Source organism: Berghia stephanieae, chromosome 5 (genome assembly GCF_034508935.2).
Source record: "Berghia stephanieae isolate SIO BIC M18660-M18661 chromosome 5, UCSD_Bste_1.3, whole genome shotgun sequence".
In the NCBI taxonomy this organism is placed as follows: domain Eukaryota; kingdom Metazoa; phylum Mollusca; class Gastropoda; order Nudibranchia; family Aeolidiidae; genus Berghia; species Berghia stephanieae.
This window is the reverse complement of record NC_088364.1, coordinates 44,223,906-44,239,276: the sequence shown is the minus strand read 5'-3', so window position 1 is coordinate 44,239,276 and position 15,371 is coordinate 44,223,906. Positions and strand designations below refer to the sequence as shown.

The 15,371-nt window shown below is 36.7% G+C and overlaps 1 protein-coding gene across 2 annotated transcripts in view; it reads right to left on the bottom strand.

Moving 5' to 3' along the window:
* LOC144972992 (calcium-activated chloride channel regulator 1-like) overlaps positions 1 to 7,668 on the bottom strand; it is a 21,322-nt gene extending 13,654 nt beyond the window's left edge. The window contains exons 1-5 of one of the 2 annotated variants that reach the window (XM_078914896.1): positions 7,537 to 7,668; positions 6,103 to 6,612; positions 4,236 to 4,395; positions 3,921 to 4,079; positions 2,161 to 2,311 (exon numbers count right to left, since the gene is read on the bottom strand). In XM_078914896.1, coding sequence (XP_078771022.1) covers positions 2,161 to 2,311; positions 3,921 to 4,079; positions 4,236 to 4,395; positions 6,103 to 6,306 — 674 coding nt within the window. In that variant the 5' untranslated portion in view covers positions 6,307 to 6,612; positions 7,537 to 7,668. Of the gene's footprint in view, positions 1 to 2,160; positions 2,312 to 3,920; positions 4,080 to 4,235; positions 4,396 to 6,102; positions 6,613 to 7,275 lie in introns of both variants that reach the window. The other variant, XM_078914895.1, reaches the window with a different exon arrangement.
* Positions 7,669 to 15,371: the final 7,703 nt, after the last annotated feature.

The window sequence follows — 15,371 nt, the reverse complement described above, 5'->3', positions numbered from 1 at the left end:
CAGTTTCTGTGCTGTGGTAAGAACGATAAGCTGACTGAAATTTTTCCCATAGATTGTTTTCATGGAGATGTTGTGAAAGACGTCTGAGGACAACTTTTTCAAGGATTTTAGAAAGAAATGGCAGATTTGAGACGGGACGGTAGTTACTAAGGTCATTTACATCGAGATTTTGCTTTTTATGAGAGGCTTTACAATTGCATGTTTAAAGATATCTGGGACTTGTCCTGAGATAAGTGACTGATTTATAATATAAGTTATGCAAGGTATCAATTCAGGAAGACATAATTTCAAAATATTAGTTGGTAAAGGATCTAAATCACATGACTTCGAGGAAGATGAAAAAATTATTTTAGAAATCTCCTCTTCAGTTGTTTCTTTAAAACAAGAGAATCCCTGTGAACCCGAAAAAGGGTGGAAATTTATATCTTCATTTTGCACGAGGTCCAAATTGTTCAGAACTTTCGATATTTTTCCCGAAAAGAAATCTGAAAATGCATCCGGCTGCTTTTCTACCGGGATATTAGTGGGTAGACACATGCCCTTTTCTTCCCTAAAAGTTCCTTTGAAACAGAGAAAAATTCCTTAGTGTCCCTCACTGATGACAGTTTTGTGTTATAATAGTTTCTTTTTGCTCTTTTGCAGATGGTTTTATACTTATGCTTTTTTGCTATATATATCAACCGGTCAATCTCAAGGCCCGATTTTCTCCACGATGCCTCTGCATTCCTTTTTTCCCTTTTGGCAGTTTTTTCACTCTGGTTAAACCACGGAGACGGTTTCCTGGAATTTATTATTCTAGTTGTCTTTGGCGCATGCCTGTTGATGACGTTGCGCAGTACCTCGTCCGTTTTCTGTGCTGATGGTATATCCATTCTTCATAGTTCCTCTGACAGATTGTTTTTGAAGGAACTAATGTCTATTCTTTTAGTATCCCTAGACACTATCTTGACTTTCTTTGCTTTCTCTTTGTTGCATTTGAGAGTTGCCAGAATCAGATTGTGGTCTGAAATTTCTTTTTTGATATTTTCAATTGATTCAACAAGCGAGGGTGTATCAATGATGAACCAGTCCAAGATGTGCCCCAATCTTTGAGTTAGAGAGGTCACTAACTGAGTCAGGCCATGTTCATTCAGCATATTTTTTATAATTTTAACGAGACTATTCTGATCAACATCAAACTGAATATTAAAATATTATAATTAAAATAGTAGTAGTAGTAGTAGTAGTAGTAGTAGTAGTAGTAGTAGTAGTAGTAGTAGTAGTAGTAGTAGTAGTAGTAGTAGCATTAGTAGTAGTAGAATTAGTAGTAGTAATAGTAGTAGTAGCAGTAGTAGTAGTAGTAGTAGTAGTAGTAGTAGTAGTAGTAGTAGTAGTAGTAGTAGTAATAGTAGTAGTAGTAGTAGAAATATTTGCTGTTGTTTTTGTGTTATGGTAGTGTTCATTGGATAATCCTATTTGATTTACGTTATGTATTAGAAATTTTAGAATGATAATTTTTTAGCATTGATATTGAAACCTGTATTTTGATGTTTATCTCTAAATTCGTTTATCATTTTGAACCTACCCTATGTGCTAAAAGTTCATTTTATATGACAAAATTGAAAACCATGGTAATGTCTATATTGTTGCTATGCGTTTATCCAAAAAGCTTATAACATCCGCCAGCCGCATATAACGTATCGAAACCTATATATAAAATTAACCCGTAATAGTCTGATTGATAGAATTTGTGAGAACTACTCACAAAATAGGATGTCAAACCCCCCCCCCCAAAAAAAAATAAAAATAAAAAAAAGAATAGAAAAGTTACGTTCGTTCTAACTACATTATATAGATAGTATGCAGATGACGTCACTCAGGCCTTTGTTATTGTTTTTGCCATCCGCGTTTGTGAGTTGTTCTCACTAGACTGTATTAACCAGACTATAAAAGTTCATGGTTACACAGAGTTTGTGTGTTGGTCTGTTAAACTTCCGGATGGCAATGTTGTGAACTCCTTGGCCAAGCGCATTCTATCTATAGAGACATATATTCTAAAACCAATGCCTCGCATTTCTGGTCATTTTTTAAATTATAAAAATACTTTTTTGGCATCTGCTTCATTCCAATATAACCTCGTTTGAAACCATGGGTCATTTTGGTTATTTAACTCTGACTTACTTGTAAATCCTTCCAACCATGTGCACATTACATTTCACAGCCTCCAACTTGCCCGTCGTAGGTGAGTAGTAGAACTGTGGTTCCCCTTCCAGAGCGAATTCATCAAATACGCCCCACCGGAAATGCGCCCATTCGTGGACCAAGACCCGCCCTGTTGACCAGATGGAAATATATTATATAGTTGGAAAGCAGTTTTTTCACTGTAACAAGTGATACAATTGCGCAGCAAAATAATTATCAAAAAGAGCTTTATAACCGCCATGCTGTTCCTAACTGCTGTACTGCAGCAACAGTTTGCTCAATAACTGATCATAGTAAACGTGCGCATTGAACATGGGACTCTGATTGGTGAGCACCGGCGGGGGTTGAACCAGGGACCATTTAAGATGGATACCCGTTGAGATTATACCAAGGGTAATGGGATGTCAATATTAGAGGGGAGGAAACCGAGAGACCCGGAGATGTGAATAGTAATGGGGAATGAACTTGAGAATACGGAATGTAGACTCAAGTGGGGAATGTAGTATTTTTGTGTTTTTTTCTTTGTTTTGTTTTGTTTTTAATTATATAGCGCAATATCCATTAAACATGCTCAAGCGCTTTACAAGGGGTCCCTAGCCAACAGCAAAACGTAACATGTAGAACGAGACATGACGCCTGTTAGGCGATAATATTACACTTTTTCGGACAGAGACACCGCTGTTTACGGCCAGGTACTCATTTTACACCTGAAAACGGTGAAAGAATGTGAGTAAAGGTAGCACAGTGGGTAGTGAACCTGGGCTATGAAAGATGGCCACTAGTGGGGAGTGAACACGGGATTTTGTGGGGGTGGATATCACTGGGGAGTGAACCCGGGTCTATAGAAGGCGGACACCAGTGGGGGGTGAACCAGGGACTGTGGGAGGTGGACACCAGTGGGGATTGAACCCACGGACTTTGCGGGTGGACAGGACACCATTGGGGAGTGAGTCCAAGGCTATGAGAGGTGGACACCAGTGAGGAGTGAGCCCGGGACTATGGGATTATTATTATTTTTATTATTATTATCATCATTATTATTAATCTATTACCTATCATTTATCTCCACTATCTTATAATGGAAGTTACCGACAGGATGTGACCTAATAAGCTTCTAAATAATTAAGATTAATCTAGTCTACATAAAATATCTTAATTAAACAAAATGATCTATTGAGTAAATGCGGAACCAATGGATATGGACTCCAGCGGGGTGTGAACCCCAGTTATGATAGATGGACACCAATGGGGAGTGACCCCAGGACTTTGGGAGGTGGACACGAGTGGGAAGTGAATCCGGGCTATGGGGATTTGAAATCCGATTATTGAGAAAAAAATCTACCTTTGGTCCTGTTGGTTTTTGTCATGGAGGCAGGGTCTTGTTTTAAGGGCGCATAAGTGGTGGAGTTCACCCTAATGTAGCCTACCGTTCGGATCGGAATAAAATCACCAATTCTTCTTCAAACTGTAAAGAAATTGAAACTGAACTATTTTGGCCACACGACTCGCCACGAATCATTAGAAAAGCACATTCTGCAGACAAGAGTAGACGGCAAGAGAGGAAGAGGTAGACCAACAAGAAGCTGGGAACAAGATATATGTGAATGGCTGGGAATGACAGCAACTCAAGCAAGTAGACTGGCGGAAAACCGTAATCTGTTTCGCAAGAAAGTTCGGGAAGCAACGTCCTACGCAGGATCAGCTGACTAGAGGAGGAGGAGCCTACCGTTACAACAAACCTGATGGTCCGAACTGATATCTTCCCCTGGCTCCGAACATGTCTGTAAACAAATTGATTCGAACTGCCGACTGTCCACAGCCTCCAAAAGAACGGGTGTAGGCTTGTGTAGGCGTGTCTTTGAGATCAGAGTCTCGACTTTGTCTTGTAGTAGGTGGTACTGGAAAAAAAAAGGAATAAGTTTGAAGTATGAATTTTCATAAACTTTTCTTGAACAAAAAAAAAAAGGGTTTAGGTACCGAACAGAAAGTGTATTCTGTATCTCATAAATATAACAATTTTGATTAATAATTTTTAAAAAATACTTATCCCTTACCTTGCATTATGATATCGGCGTTCTGGTAGAGTTGAGTCGTAGCTGGGCCCCAAGCTGTATTAGAGCTCCATGTGTTGGGAACCAGAATAGTAACTTCCTCAAAGAAGGCCCTTCTGTCTGTAGCCGCGTGGAGATATGGAGATCCGTCAATAAACATATTCTGTGGCAAAATACATAAAACTCGCATAGACTGAACATTGCATAATACAAAAACGAATTTTGATATTAAACGTCGTTAGTCGTCTACATTTTTCTAAAATTTTTCTAGAGGGTATTTTGAGGGTAAAAGAGGGACAGGGATACCAAGAAGAAGATGGTCACAAGACATCAGCGAAATGATAAATAAGTCAGTGACTGAATGTGGAAGGATGCCGCTGGACAGAAGCTAGTTTCTGTTGGCAGTTGCGGAGGTCACGTCCAGGAGGGAAAAGCCATGGTGATCATGAGTCGTTCTTAGCCATACTATTCATAAGGTTCATGGCTCTGAAGTTTACTCCGGGTTCTGTAGTATTAGTTGCTTTCACGTCTTTAAAAATTATTCCCTCAGATCTTCTGTCTTGACTGCTACTGCGCGTGGGCTTCGTTTACTTTTTTAGGTTAGTTAAACGCCAAATGAGTTGTCATTATTAGTGGTCACGAAAACAATAAAAAAATGATCCCATTGATTGTAAGCTTGTATATTGACGTGATTTTTGGACAGTGTCAGGCTATGAGTTTACAAAGGCTACGCGCTAAGTTAGTCTGGAAAATCGACGTCACGAAGGTTCGAGATAGAGTCACTCCTCACTCACATTTCACACTGCTTCCCACTTTTTTTTGGATTGTATTGAGAAGAGATGGAATGTGAAATTAGAGACATTGTTTGACAATCCTTCCTCATTTCATCCACTGTAGCCGATGGCACATGATTAAGACCATTTAGGTCTGTGAAAACATTGGGAACAATAGTGTCATGTCAAATACTGGTGCCAATCTCATTTAAAGTCTTAAAACCAGTCTTTCGGAGGAGTGGATGCAAACTTGTGCAACTGATTTTCTGGTTTCAGAGTAATGGAACCTTATTTTCTAGTCTAAATAAATGATCGTTGTCAATAAAAATCAACCAGCCTTGCGCCTTACGCCTCATAATAATTAGAATCTGCCTATGTACCCTGCAATTAAATAGTTATGTCACTTTCAATATTCCTATTCATTTTTTATTCATTATCCGGAGGACTGGTTACACATTTGTAAGGAATTTTGAACCGGAAAAGAAGAAGGTGTGACGTCACGGCTGTTCTGCCTGTTTTAATTATGACATATAAATATGTGTAACGATTACAGTTCATTTTAGATGAAAGGTGCGATGTATATATATATATATATATATATATATATATATATATATATATATATATATACATTGTAACATGAAATTTCAATATGAAGTTGCATGAACCGTGAAAGCACTCTGCGTCGAACTGTTGAGGGATGGAGATGCACGAATTCCATACCCATGTCCTATCAAGCCTGAATCTCAAGCCTGTGAATCCGCTGGATCACAACGGTTGGCATTGACCATCCACACGTAAATACGTCACAAAGCACATGAACGAGAATCGATATAAAGTATACGTGCAAAGTCATGAGTAGGCAATTCGAGAAAGCTGGTTGCATTAAACAAAAACAGACCCCTGATAGCGACATTGAAAGTTTTTAATATGCGTTTTGAAATCTAATGTGAATATTATGTTATAGGTTATAAACATGAGAGTATACAAATCATGTATTATCTAAACAATAAACGATTTCATTGAAGGTGGGGAAGGTGGGGGGGGGGGGGGGGTGAGGGCAACACGTCGTAATATTATTATTGTAACAGACTGACCTTGATGTCGTCAATGAGATATTGGTCATAAGGCACAGATGGGTGAATGGCCAGTAGGATGCCTTTATAGCCATTGTTGTCCAGACGGATGGCAGTAGGGCGGACAGAGGCGTCCAGATGCCAAGGAAAACAAAGCAATAGCAGTACTCTCAGTGGCGAGAGAGTCTTGAGGAACGAGTAAAACAATGTAAGGCGTGTTTCCATCTTCTATTTCTCTTTATTGCATTATGTAAATTAGCAAATAAATGGTTATGCAATGAGCATAGACCGTGTTATTGTTTCCTTTTAATTACAAAGTTAACTCCTGGTTGCCTGAAGTAGGAATTTATACAATAAACTTGCCACTTGATCCATTGGGTTTACAAACATGAGCAAATTTTGAGATTCAGTTGTTTGTTTTAACTTATCGGCGGTCCTTGCGATGGATTACCTAATATGCGTTTATAACAGGCCAAATAAAAGTCGAATTAAGGAGTCAAATATTTTCACACAGCATTTTCCTTGCGATAGCTTAGAAATAATTCAAATATCAAGATAACGAAATATTAAAATATCAATTGCAATAAATAATAATGATAATAATAATACTAATAATAATAATAATAATAATAATAATAATAATAATAATAATAATAATAATAATAATAATAATAATAATAATAAAAAATAATAATAATAATCATAATATAATCATCATCATCATTATTATTATTATTCCTATTATTAATGAAAATAATAACAATGATGATAATAATGATAATAATAAAAATGATAATAATAATAATGATGATGATGATGATGCGATGATAATAATAATAATAATAATATAATAATAATAATAATAATAATAATAATAATAATAATAATAAAGTAATAATAATAATAATAATCATCATCATCATCATTATTTTTATTATTCCTATTATTAATGATAATAATAACAATGATAATAATAATGATAATAATAAAAATGATAATAATAATAATGATGATGATGATGATGATGATGATGATGATGATATATAATAATAATAATAATAATAATAATAATAATAATAATAATAATAATAATAATAATAATATATAATTAAAAACATAATAATAATTAATATCATAATAAATAACAAATTTTATTTACTTCCCGCATATCTCAAATTTCATTAATAACCCCACTTTTTAACGAAGTCCATCCACCATAATGGCTAATATCCACATTGTAATCCGAAGACCGTAACAAATTGGGTCTATTTTAATTCTCCCTGTCATTCGATCTTTCAAGATTATTCCAAATTAATAACCCCACTTTTTAACGAAGTCCATCCACCATAATGGCTAATATCCACATTGTAATCCGAAGACCGTAACAAATTGGGTCTATTTTAATTCTCCCTGTCATTCGATCTTTCAAGATTATTCCAAACTTAATAACCCCACTTTTTAACGAAGTCCATCCACCATAATGGCTAATATCCACATTGTAATCCGAAGACCGTAACAAATTGTGTCTATTTTAATTCTCCCTGTCATTCGATCTTTCAAGATTTGTGACTTTACTAAGAACATTCCAAATTTGTTTATATCATGTCATAATTAACCCTTCGATGGCTACTCTGACACTTTCTTATCACAGTACACTCAATCATGTTAATATGGCGTATCGTGAGCCAGACTGCTTATAATTAATATCTAGACGCAACTTATCGCATGTGAGTTAAATCAATGGCCTTATTGAAGAGATAGTAAGATTTTTTATTCTAAAAGTCAAGAAACTAACATTTAAAACATTATTATTCTGGTTTTGAGGTCAGTTTCTTTCCGACATAATACCAAACTGATCTGTGGTGGGCACGACAATGAGCTAAAAATTCACGTTACAATAAAGTCAAGATCGGTATGTTAAGAGTTAATGCTTTATTGTGTTATTATTGTATATACATTAAACTCTTATCGAATCCTGGTAAGAGATACACCAGAGGGAAGTGGCTTATTCATTTCAATTGACCAGATTTTAGTTTTAATTATTACAATTTAAACCGCAAAACAATCGTTTTTTTAACCCGTCAAAAAATGAGAAAAAAAAAACACGTAAATTTGAGTCGCCATACAGCCATTTAAAAAATAATTAAAAAATCAGTATACCAGGGTTCTGATATGCAACTCACTACGAGTGAAAGGAAATCGCAATCAAAAATACAACGGCAAAAATAATATAATCTGACAACTCTTACCTCGACAAAAATGAATGAAGCTAATGGCGTGTTTCAGCTTATCAGATACTTGATTATCTTCTATCGATGCCAAGTTACAATATCAATTGACTTGTGTAGTTTGAAGTAGGACAACTTTTCTATAATCACGCCCATGGAGTGATTATTTGCATGACTTTACACTCATAAAGTCCGGTCTTTGGTTATATGACCTAAAAGTGGGCAGTACGTTGTCTTGTTTTATGGCAAAATTGACTGGTGTTGAGCATAGTCGGTGACCGTAACACTGGCCAAGGCAGTTTGCGTGTATTGCTCCACTTGACTCAGGTATAAATGTGTATATAAAAAAGGCACACATTCAAAATCGTCGCCACGTGCGTATCTTTAATTTTCTCTTATTGCTATTTGGTTGACTTGTTTTTGATGTTTTGACTAGTGTTGTTATCTTTAAGATTAAAAAAAAAATTACTTCAAGTGTGTTTCATCATGATATTCATGTGATGCTTTGTAACCCACTATTTACAATTGACGCCTAGATAACCACGCCTCTCGGAGAGTCGTCATAATGCGAACAATGGCAGTGATTGGTAGAGACAGCAAACTACACAGGTTTTGCTATCGATGCCATGTGTCTAAGTAAAATACCCACTGTTTTACCCAACACAGAAAACCATGTGTAAACTTAAACGTTTATAATATTATCGAGCAGATCGTGAGATAACTAGTATAAAAACAATAACACTGATCAGAGAAAGAGAGAGATATATAGATAGATAGATAGAGATAGAGAGAGAGAGAGAGAGAGAGAGAGGGGGGGAGAGAGAGAGAGAGAGAGAGCGAGAGGAGAGAGAGAGAGAGAGAGAGAGAGAGAGAGAGAGAGAGAGAGAGAGAGATCGATATAATTCACGCTATTGTTTATAAAGAACAAACCAGGATTGTCCTAGCACGTGTGAAGGTGTGTCACAAATTCCATGTTTTGATTGGTCAAAAAATCGACTGGTTAATAAGGGTTTAGGGCACATTATTTACATGTGCTGCCTTTCTTGACTTATTTAAACTAAAAAAAAAAAGAAAAAGAAAAGAAAAAAAAAACCCCTCTTAAATCATAATATCATCAATGCCAATGCTAAGAGACCTTATGAAGATAGAAAGAAATTAACGTCATTTAGCTCTTTGTTATTGTTTTTAGACAGCCATTTCAATGATTAGTTCTGACAAGATTCTATAAATCAGACTATAAACGTTCAAGGTCACACATGGTTGTGTGTGTTGGGAATTTAGTTGTGCTATGCGTTTGGCATAATGCTCACACCAGCCTCTAGCCGGATTGAAAGTATTGTAACCATAAACGAAGGAACGAAATGAAGTCATTCAGCTCTATGGTATTGTTTTCAGCCAACCATTTTATGAGTAGTTCTAATAAAATTATATCAATCAGACTATAGATAGTATGCGCTTGGCGAAGAAGCTCATAACATTGCCATCCGGAAGTATAACGGACCAACACAAAAAACTGTGTGTATCCATGAACGTTTATAGTCGGGTTAATACAGTTCAGTAAGCATTACTCATAAACGCGGATGGCAAAAAAACAATAACAAAGACCTGAGTGACGTCATCTGCATACTATCTATAGATAGAACAAGGTTTGACGTCACTCAGGTCTTTGTTATTGTTTTTTTGCCATCCACGTTTATGAGAAATTCTCACTAAAAATGTATTAACCGGACTATTGATAGTTCGAAGATGAGGTCACTCAAGCCTTTGTTGTTATATTTTGCCATCGGCGTTTGTGAGTTATTCTCACTGAACTGTATTAACCAGACTATAAAAGTTCATGGTTACACATAGTTTTGTGTGTTGGCCCGTTATACTTCCGGATGGCAATGTTGTGAACTTCTTAGCTAAGCGCATTCTATCTATAAACTTTACACACAGTTTTGTGTGTTGGCCCATTATATTTCCGGATGGAAATGTTGTGAGTTTCTTAGCCAAGCGCACAGCATCTATAAACGTTCCATGTGGAAGAAAGCTACACTGAACAAAGTACTACGAGAGAAGAAAGCAGGCTTCAGAAAAGAACGCTCATGCATAAACTAAATTGCAGCTCTGAGAATCCTCATTGAGCAGTCTATTAAAGCAGTCTGTTAAAGCAGTCCTGATCTAATGGGTCAGAAACTTGGCGAACAACCTTGACCAAATCAGCCAAGATACAAACATTTGTACATAGCGGTCTTCGGCAAATCCTCAAATTAAAATGGTTTGACAAGGTGCCACACACTGACCTTTGAACAAGAACAAACTAAGAACAATTGGATTTCCTGGTCAGGCGCAGAAAGTGACGACGGGTTGTAACATTGCCAAGCAGGCTCTCGAATGGAACCCACAGGGAAAAGGGGTCGTCCAAAACAGACCTGAAGGAGGAGCCTTCACCTACATTTGTGCGTCTCTAATATTACCTGGAATGAAGCAAAGGTCTGCACCAAGGACAGAAGAAGACAGAAGAGTGCTGTTGAAGCTATATGCTACACTAAGAGGAAAAAGTAAAAAATATGTTGATTAGATTTCTGATGTTAAGAGTCTCTTTCGTGAAAATTTTTCAAATAATTTAAGACCGCTCTTAATCCAAAATTTCTGAGGCAGCATCACCAAAACAGCATGCCATTAAAACACAGCAAACAGTTTTATCTATTTTTATGAGCCAAGGAAAACGACTGGACCATTCACTTTTAGACGATATATTTTGTTTCCCGTCTTTGACTCGTAATACAAACTATCTTGTGGGGACCGAGTCTCTTGATTGAAAGTAGTTCTTCCCTATTCAGTCTATTAATAGTGAGACCAAGGATATAACCAGCGTGATTCAATACATCAATTTAAAAGACAAACTTTATAAAACACACAAATAAGCAACAATTGATAATCCATGAAATAATATTGAAATAAACAGACCATTGTGTAACACATCAACAAAGTAATATAAAAGATAAACAAACACAAAGGCAAATTCAACACTGTCGTCAGATCATTAATTAAGACGGGAACGCCGAAACGTCAAAGGTCAGACACTGCTCCGACCGCAGACAAAACACCATCATGAAAAGGCATTCCGTCTGGAGGTACAATTACACAAGCCAGGGGCAAAGCCTTTATTTCAAGCAGCTTTACACAAGGTTGCAGCAAACACACAGCAGTTGGTGCCCATTGTGTATTTGTTGATTGTCATAAGCATCAATGTTCACAGGTCGTGAGGAGTACAGGCAGTGCTTTTTGATTATTTCATTGATGATTAGATGAAATACTATAACATTCCGTACTGCTTGTGGTGAGAGGGCACTGCAATCTGATTGGTTAGAGTGCTAGATGATGCCGGTTTAGTATTGGGAGAAAAGAAGAGAGGAAGGGAGAGAAATGGGTTTTAAAAGATGAATAGAAAGATAAAGATATTTTACACTTGATCTGACCCTCGTATCTATTTTTATAGATTGTAGATATGATCGTGTTAATCATTTTAAATTTGGGCATTTAAAAATCTTATATTCATTCCTTTATAATGTAGAATAAAGAGGGTTATCTCATAGCTACCGCTCATGCTTGTTGTCATCCTACATCGATGAAATGAATCATCATCATGGCTTATCCTTCCTGGACGTGGCCTCCGCAACTGCCAACAGAAACAAGCTTCTGTCCTGTTCAGTCAATGGCTTATTCATCCATTCGCTGGTGTCTTGTGACCATCTTCTTCTTGGCCTCCCTCTCCCTCTTTTACCCTCCAAAACACCCTCTAGAACATTTTTATCAAGGGTGTCGTGTCTCTTGATATGTCCTAAAAAAGCAAGTTTTAGTTTCTGTATCATCTTGATGAGATATGGATCCTTAATGTCCAGGGACTCTTTCAAATTTTGGTTAATTTTCTGTGCTGTCAAGGGAATGAGGGGGACTTTTCCGGTAGCAGTTCAATTCAAATGCATTGAATTTATTCTCATCGTTTTTGTGATTGTCCATGATTCACATCCATATAATGCTGTTGGAAATATGCATGTTCCTAATATTTTCGCTTTCAGTTGGATCATTTCACTTTTCCATAATGTCATCATTTTTTGTCAATTTTGTTTGGGCAAATACAATCCTCCTTTTGATATCAGCGGCCGATTTTCCATTTGCCTCTATTATTGCTCCAAAATATCCAAAATTGTTGACATTCTCCAGTTTTCCTACATTAACCACAATTTGAGCTTTTGGACTTTTATCATTGTCCATTGCTTCGGTCTTCTGAGCATTTACGAGCAGGTCTTTGTCTTCACTATGTTGTTTTACGGGTTGCACTAGTCTGTCTAATAAAGCGTTGTTGACAGGAGTGCAATACCGTCAGCATACAGATCTAAGATTGGCTTGCCATTTATTTTGGTGCACTGTAGTTTCGTTCAGTATAATCATCAATGGCCCCTCTCAGGATAGATTCAATGTGAAGGCTGGAAACCAGTTGGATAGTCCATGTTCAAGGCGAACAGAAGCATTCTGATTGGGGTATAAATTCGAGATCCGGTTTACAATTTGTAATAGCAGTTAATTTCTATATAAAGTGTCACTCATTTTTGAGTGGTTCACATAATCAAAATGAATACACAAACCTCATGAAGCTAAGCAAGTTTACCAACATGGTACTGCAGTGGATTCCAGGACACTGTTTGATACTTGGAAATCAGATCGCTGACCAACTGGCAAAGGCAGGAAGTCGCATGCAGCAACCCTCCCCAATGTACTCAACAGGAGAAATTAACAAAATGGCCAAATTTATCCAGTCTCAGAGATGGAGAGAGAAGCACCCAGAATACAACATGAATGACCCAATCAAGGTGCTCGACGGAAAGGAACAGGTCATCATCTTCAGACTGAGAACTGGACACAACCAGTTAAAGGAACATATGTGGAGGATGTCCAGAGCAGGTGCCTCTGGACAATGTGACTGCGGACTTGAAAATGAAAATGGACATCATGTCCTAATGGAATGTCCAAAGTACAACCAGTTGAGAAGGAACTTCTGGCCTGACCCAACCCCATACTCAAAGAAGCTGTACGGCAGTGAGGACGACCTCAGGACCACTGTGGGCTTCATTCACCAGACCGGACTGACCATGTGACGTGACGGGAACGAAGAAGAAGAAGAGAAGAAGAATACACAAACACATATATAAATAAATACGTAAATATAAATATAGATAAATAAATAAATAAGATGTGAATAAATGGATCAGTCTTTTTGCCTCATTGCCTGTCTAGTTCCCCACTAGACCGGGAGTGGTGGATAGTTCTGACAGTAGCGCTATCCTGCCCCCGTCCAGGCGGAGTTGTCGTACTAGTAAGTTGTAAGGTCGTGGGTTTGAGCCCCCATCGCCGCGAAGTTTTTTATTCTCTATTGTCTTGTGGCACTTGTCTACTTACTCCATTCTTTGTTGTTATCAACGTAAGTGCCTGGTCCATAATTTACTTTTCTAACTTAAAATTATATTTGATATTTCCAGGGTGTCCAATAGATTGCTTCAGAGTGGGAACTGGTTTTCTATCCGGATATGACTGAGCTGATTTTGATAATCACCTCCTCTTTTGATGTTTATTTTGGTTTATTTTATCAGGGTTATCATCTCTTTTTTTTCGTTTGTTTTGTTTCGTTTTTGTATAGCTAGCTGGTTTGTTTTTTTTTCCCACGATTTTTTATTCAGACCAAAGTAAACTAATTTTCAGGTCAGATGGGCTTGTTTTAACATTGTTGTAATGGACAATATTTTGTGGTGGTTTGAGACAACGTGCACATATATTGCAAGCCTAACATCCGAACGCTATTATGGGCCTAGTTTAACATTGTTGTAATATAATGGACAATATTTTGCGTCATTTTTTAAAGATTTCCATTACAACAATGAGCCTAAATAGATTGGATTATCAGACCTGCAAGTCGGTGTGAGATTATTTCCATTACAACAATCAAACCATAATAATTTGGGTTATCAGAACCTGCAAATAAGAACACTTTGATTCAGGCCCTTCCAAAAACGTTCTTGGCTGCCATAAACCAAGAAAACACGTACTTTTATTTTACAGGTTTTTAGTTGAAATAGCTTTTGATTAAGATTTCCCTCAATATTTTACAAAAGTCATCGATATTTGAATAGAAAATTTCTGGTTAAACTAAATCGATTATTAAAGTAAAAAAATTCTGACCAATATTTAAAAATATGGTCCTGATATCTCATTGGTAGCAAAGGGACCGAGGTAAATCCCGGGTGCAGTCAAAATTCTAAAAAGTTGTTTTTCAGTCTAAAGTAAATAAATATGTATCTGTTACACCAGCTTGCCTATCGGATGAGCTATGTTATCTCTACCGTGCTGTCAGATAGTACAAGTAGGTACTGAGATAATATTATAGATAATATGCGGTTGCCTAAGTTCACAACATTGCCATCCGGAAATATAAAGGACCAACACACAAACCTATGTGTAATCTTGAACGTTTATAGTCTGGTTAATACAGTTTACTCATAAACGCGGATGGCAACAAAAAAAAAACAAAACAAAAAAAAAAAAAACAAAAAAAAACAAAGACCCAAGTGACGTCAACTTCATTCTATCTATTAGCATCTACCTACCTACCTACCTACCTACCTACCTACCTACCTACCTGAACCCATCAGCAAGTCAGATAACCGAACACAATCATGAGCTTGTTTTGACATTGAAGTGATGGACAATATTTTAAGTTGGTTTGATAGTATTTCCATCACAACGATGAGATCGGAAAAATGTTATCGGACTTGTAAATAAGGATACGTTGATTTGTATTATTTTGTGCGTCTTCTAAAACAGCCTCATGGGATGTTGAAATAGGCTGTTATAGGCTGTTCAATGTTTTATTTTTTAAATTATATTTTATTTTTATTATCATGATTACTTTTTATTTGATTAAATGTGTTTGACCATCTTGCTCATAATGATGATAATGATGATGATGATGATGATGATGATGATGATGATAATGATGATGATGATGATGATGATGATGATGAT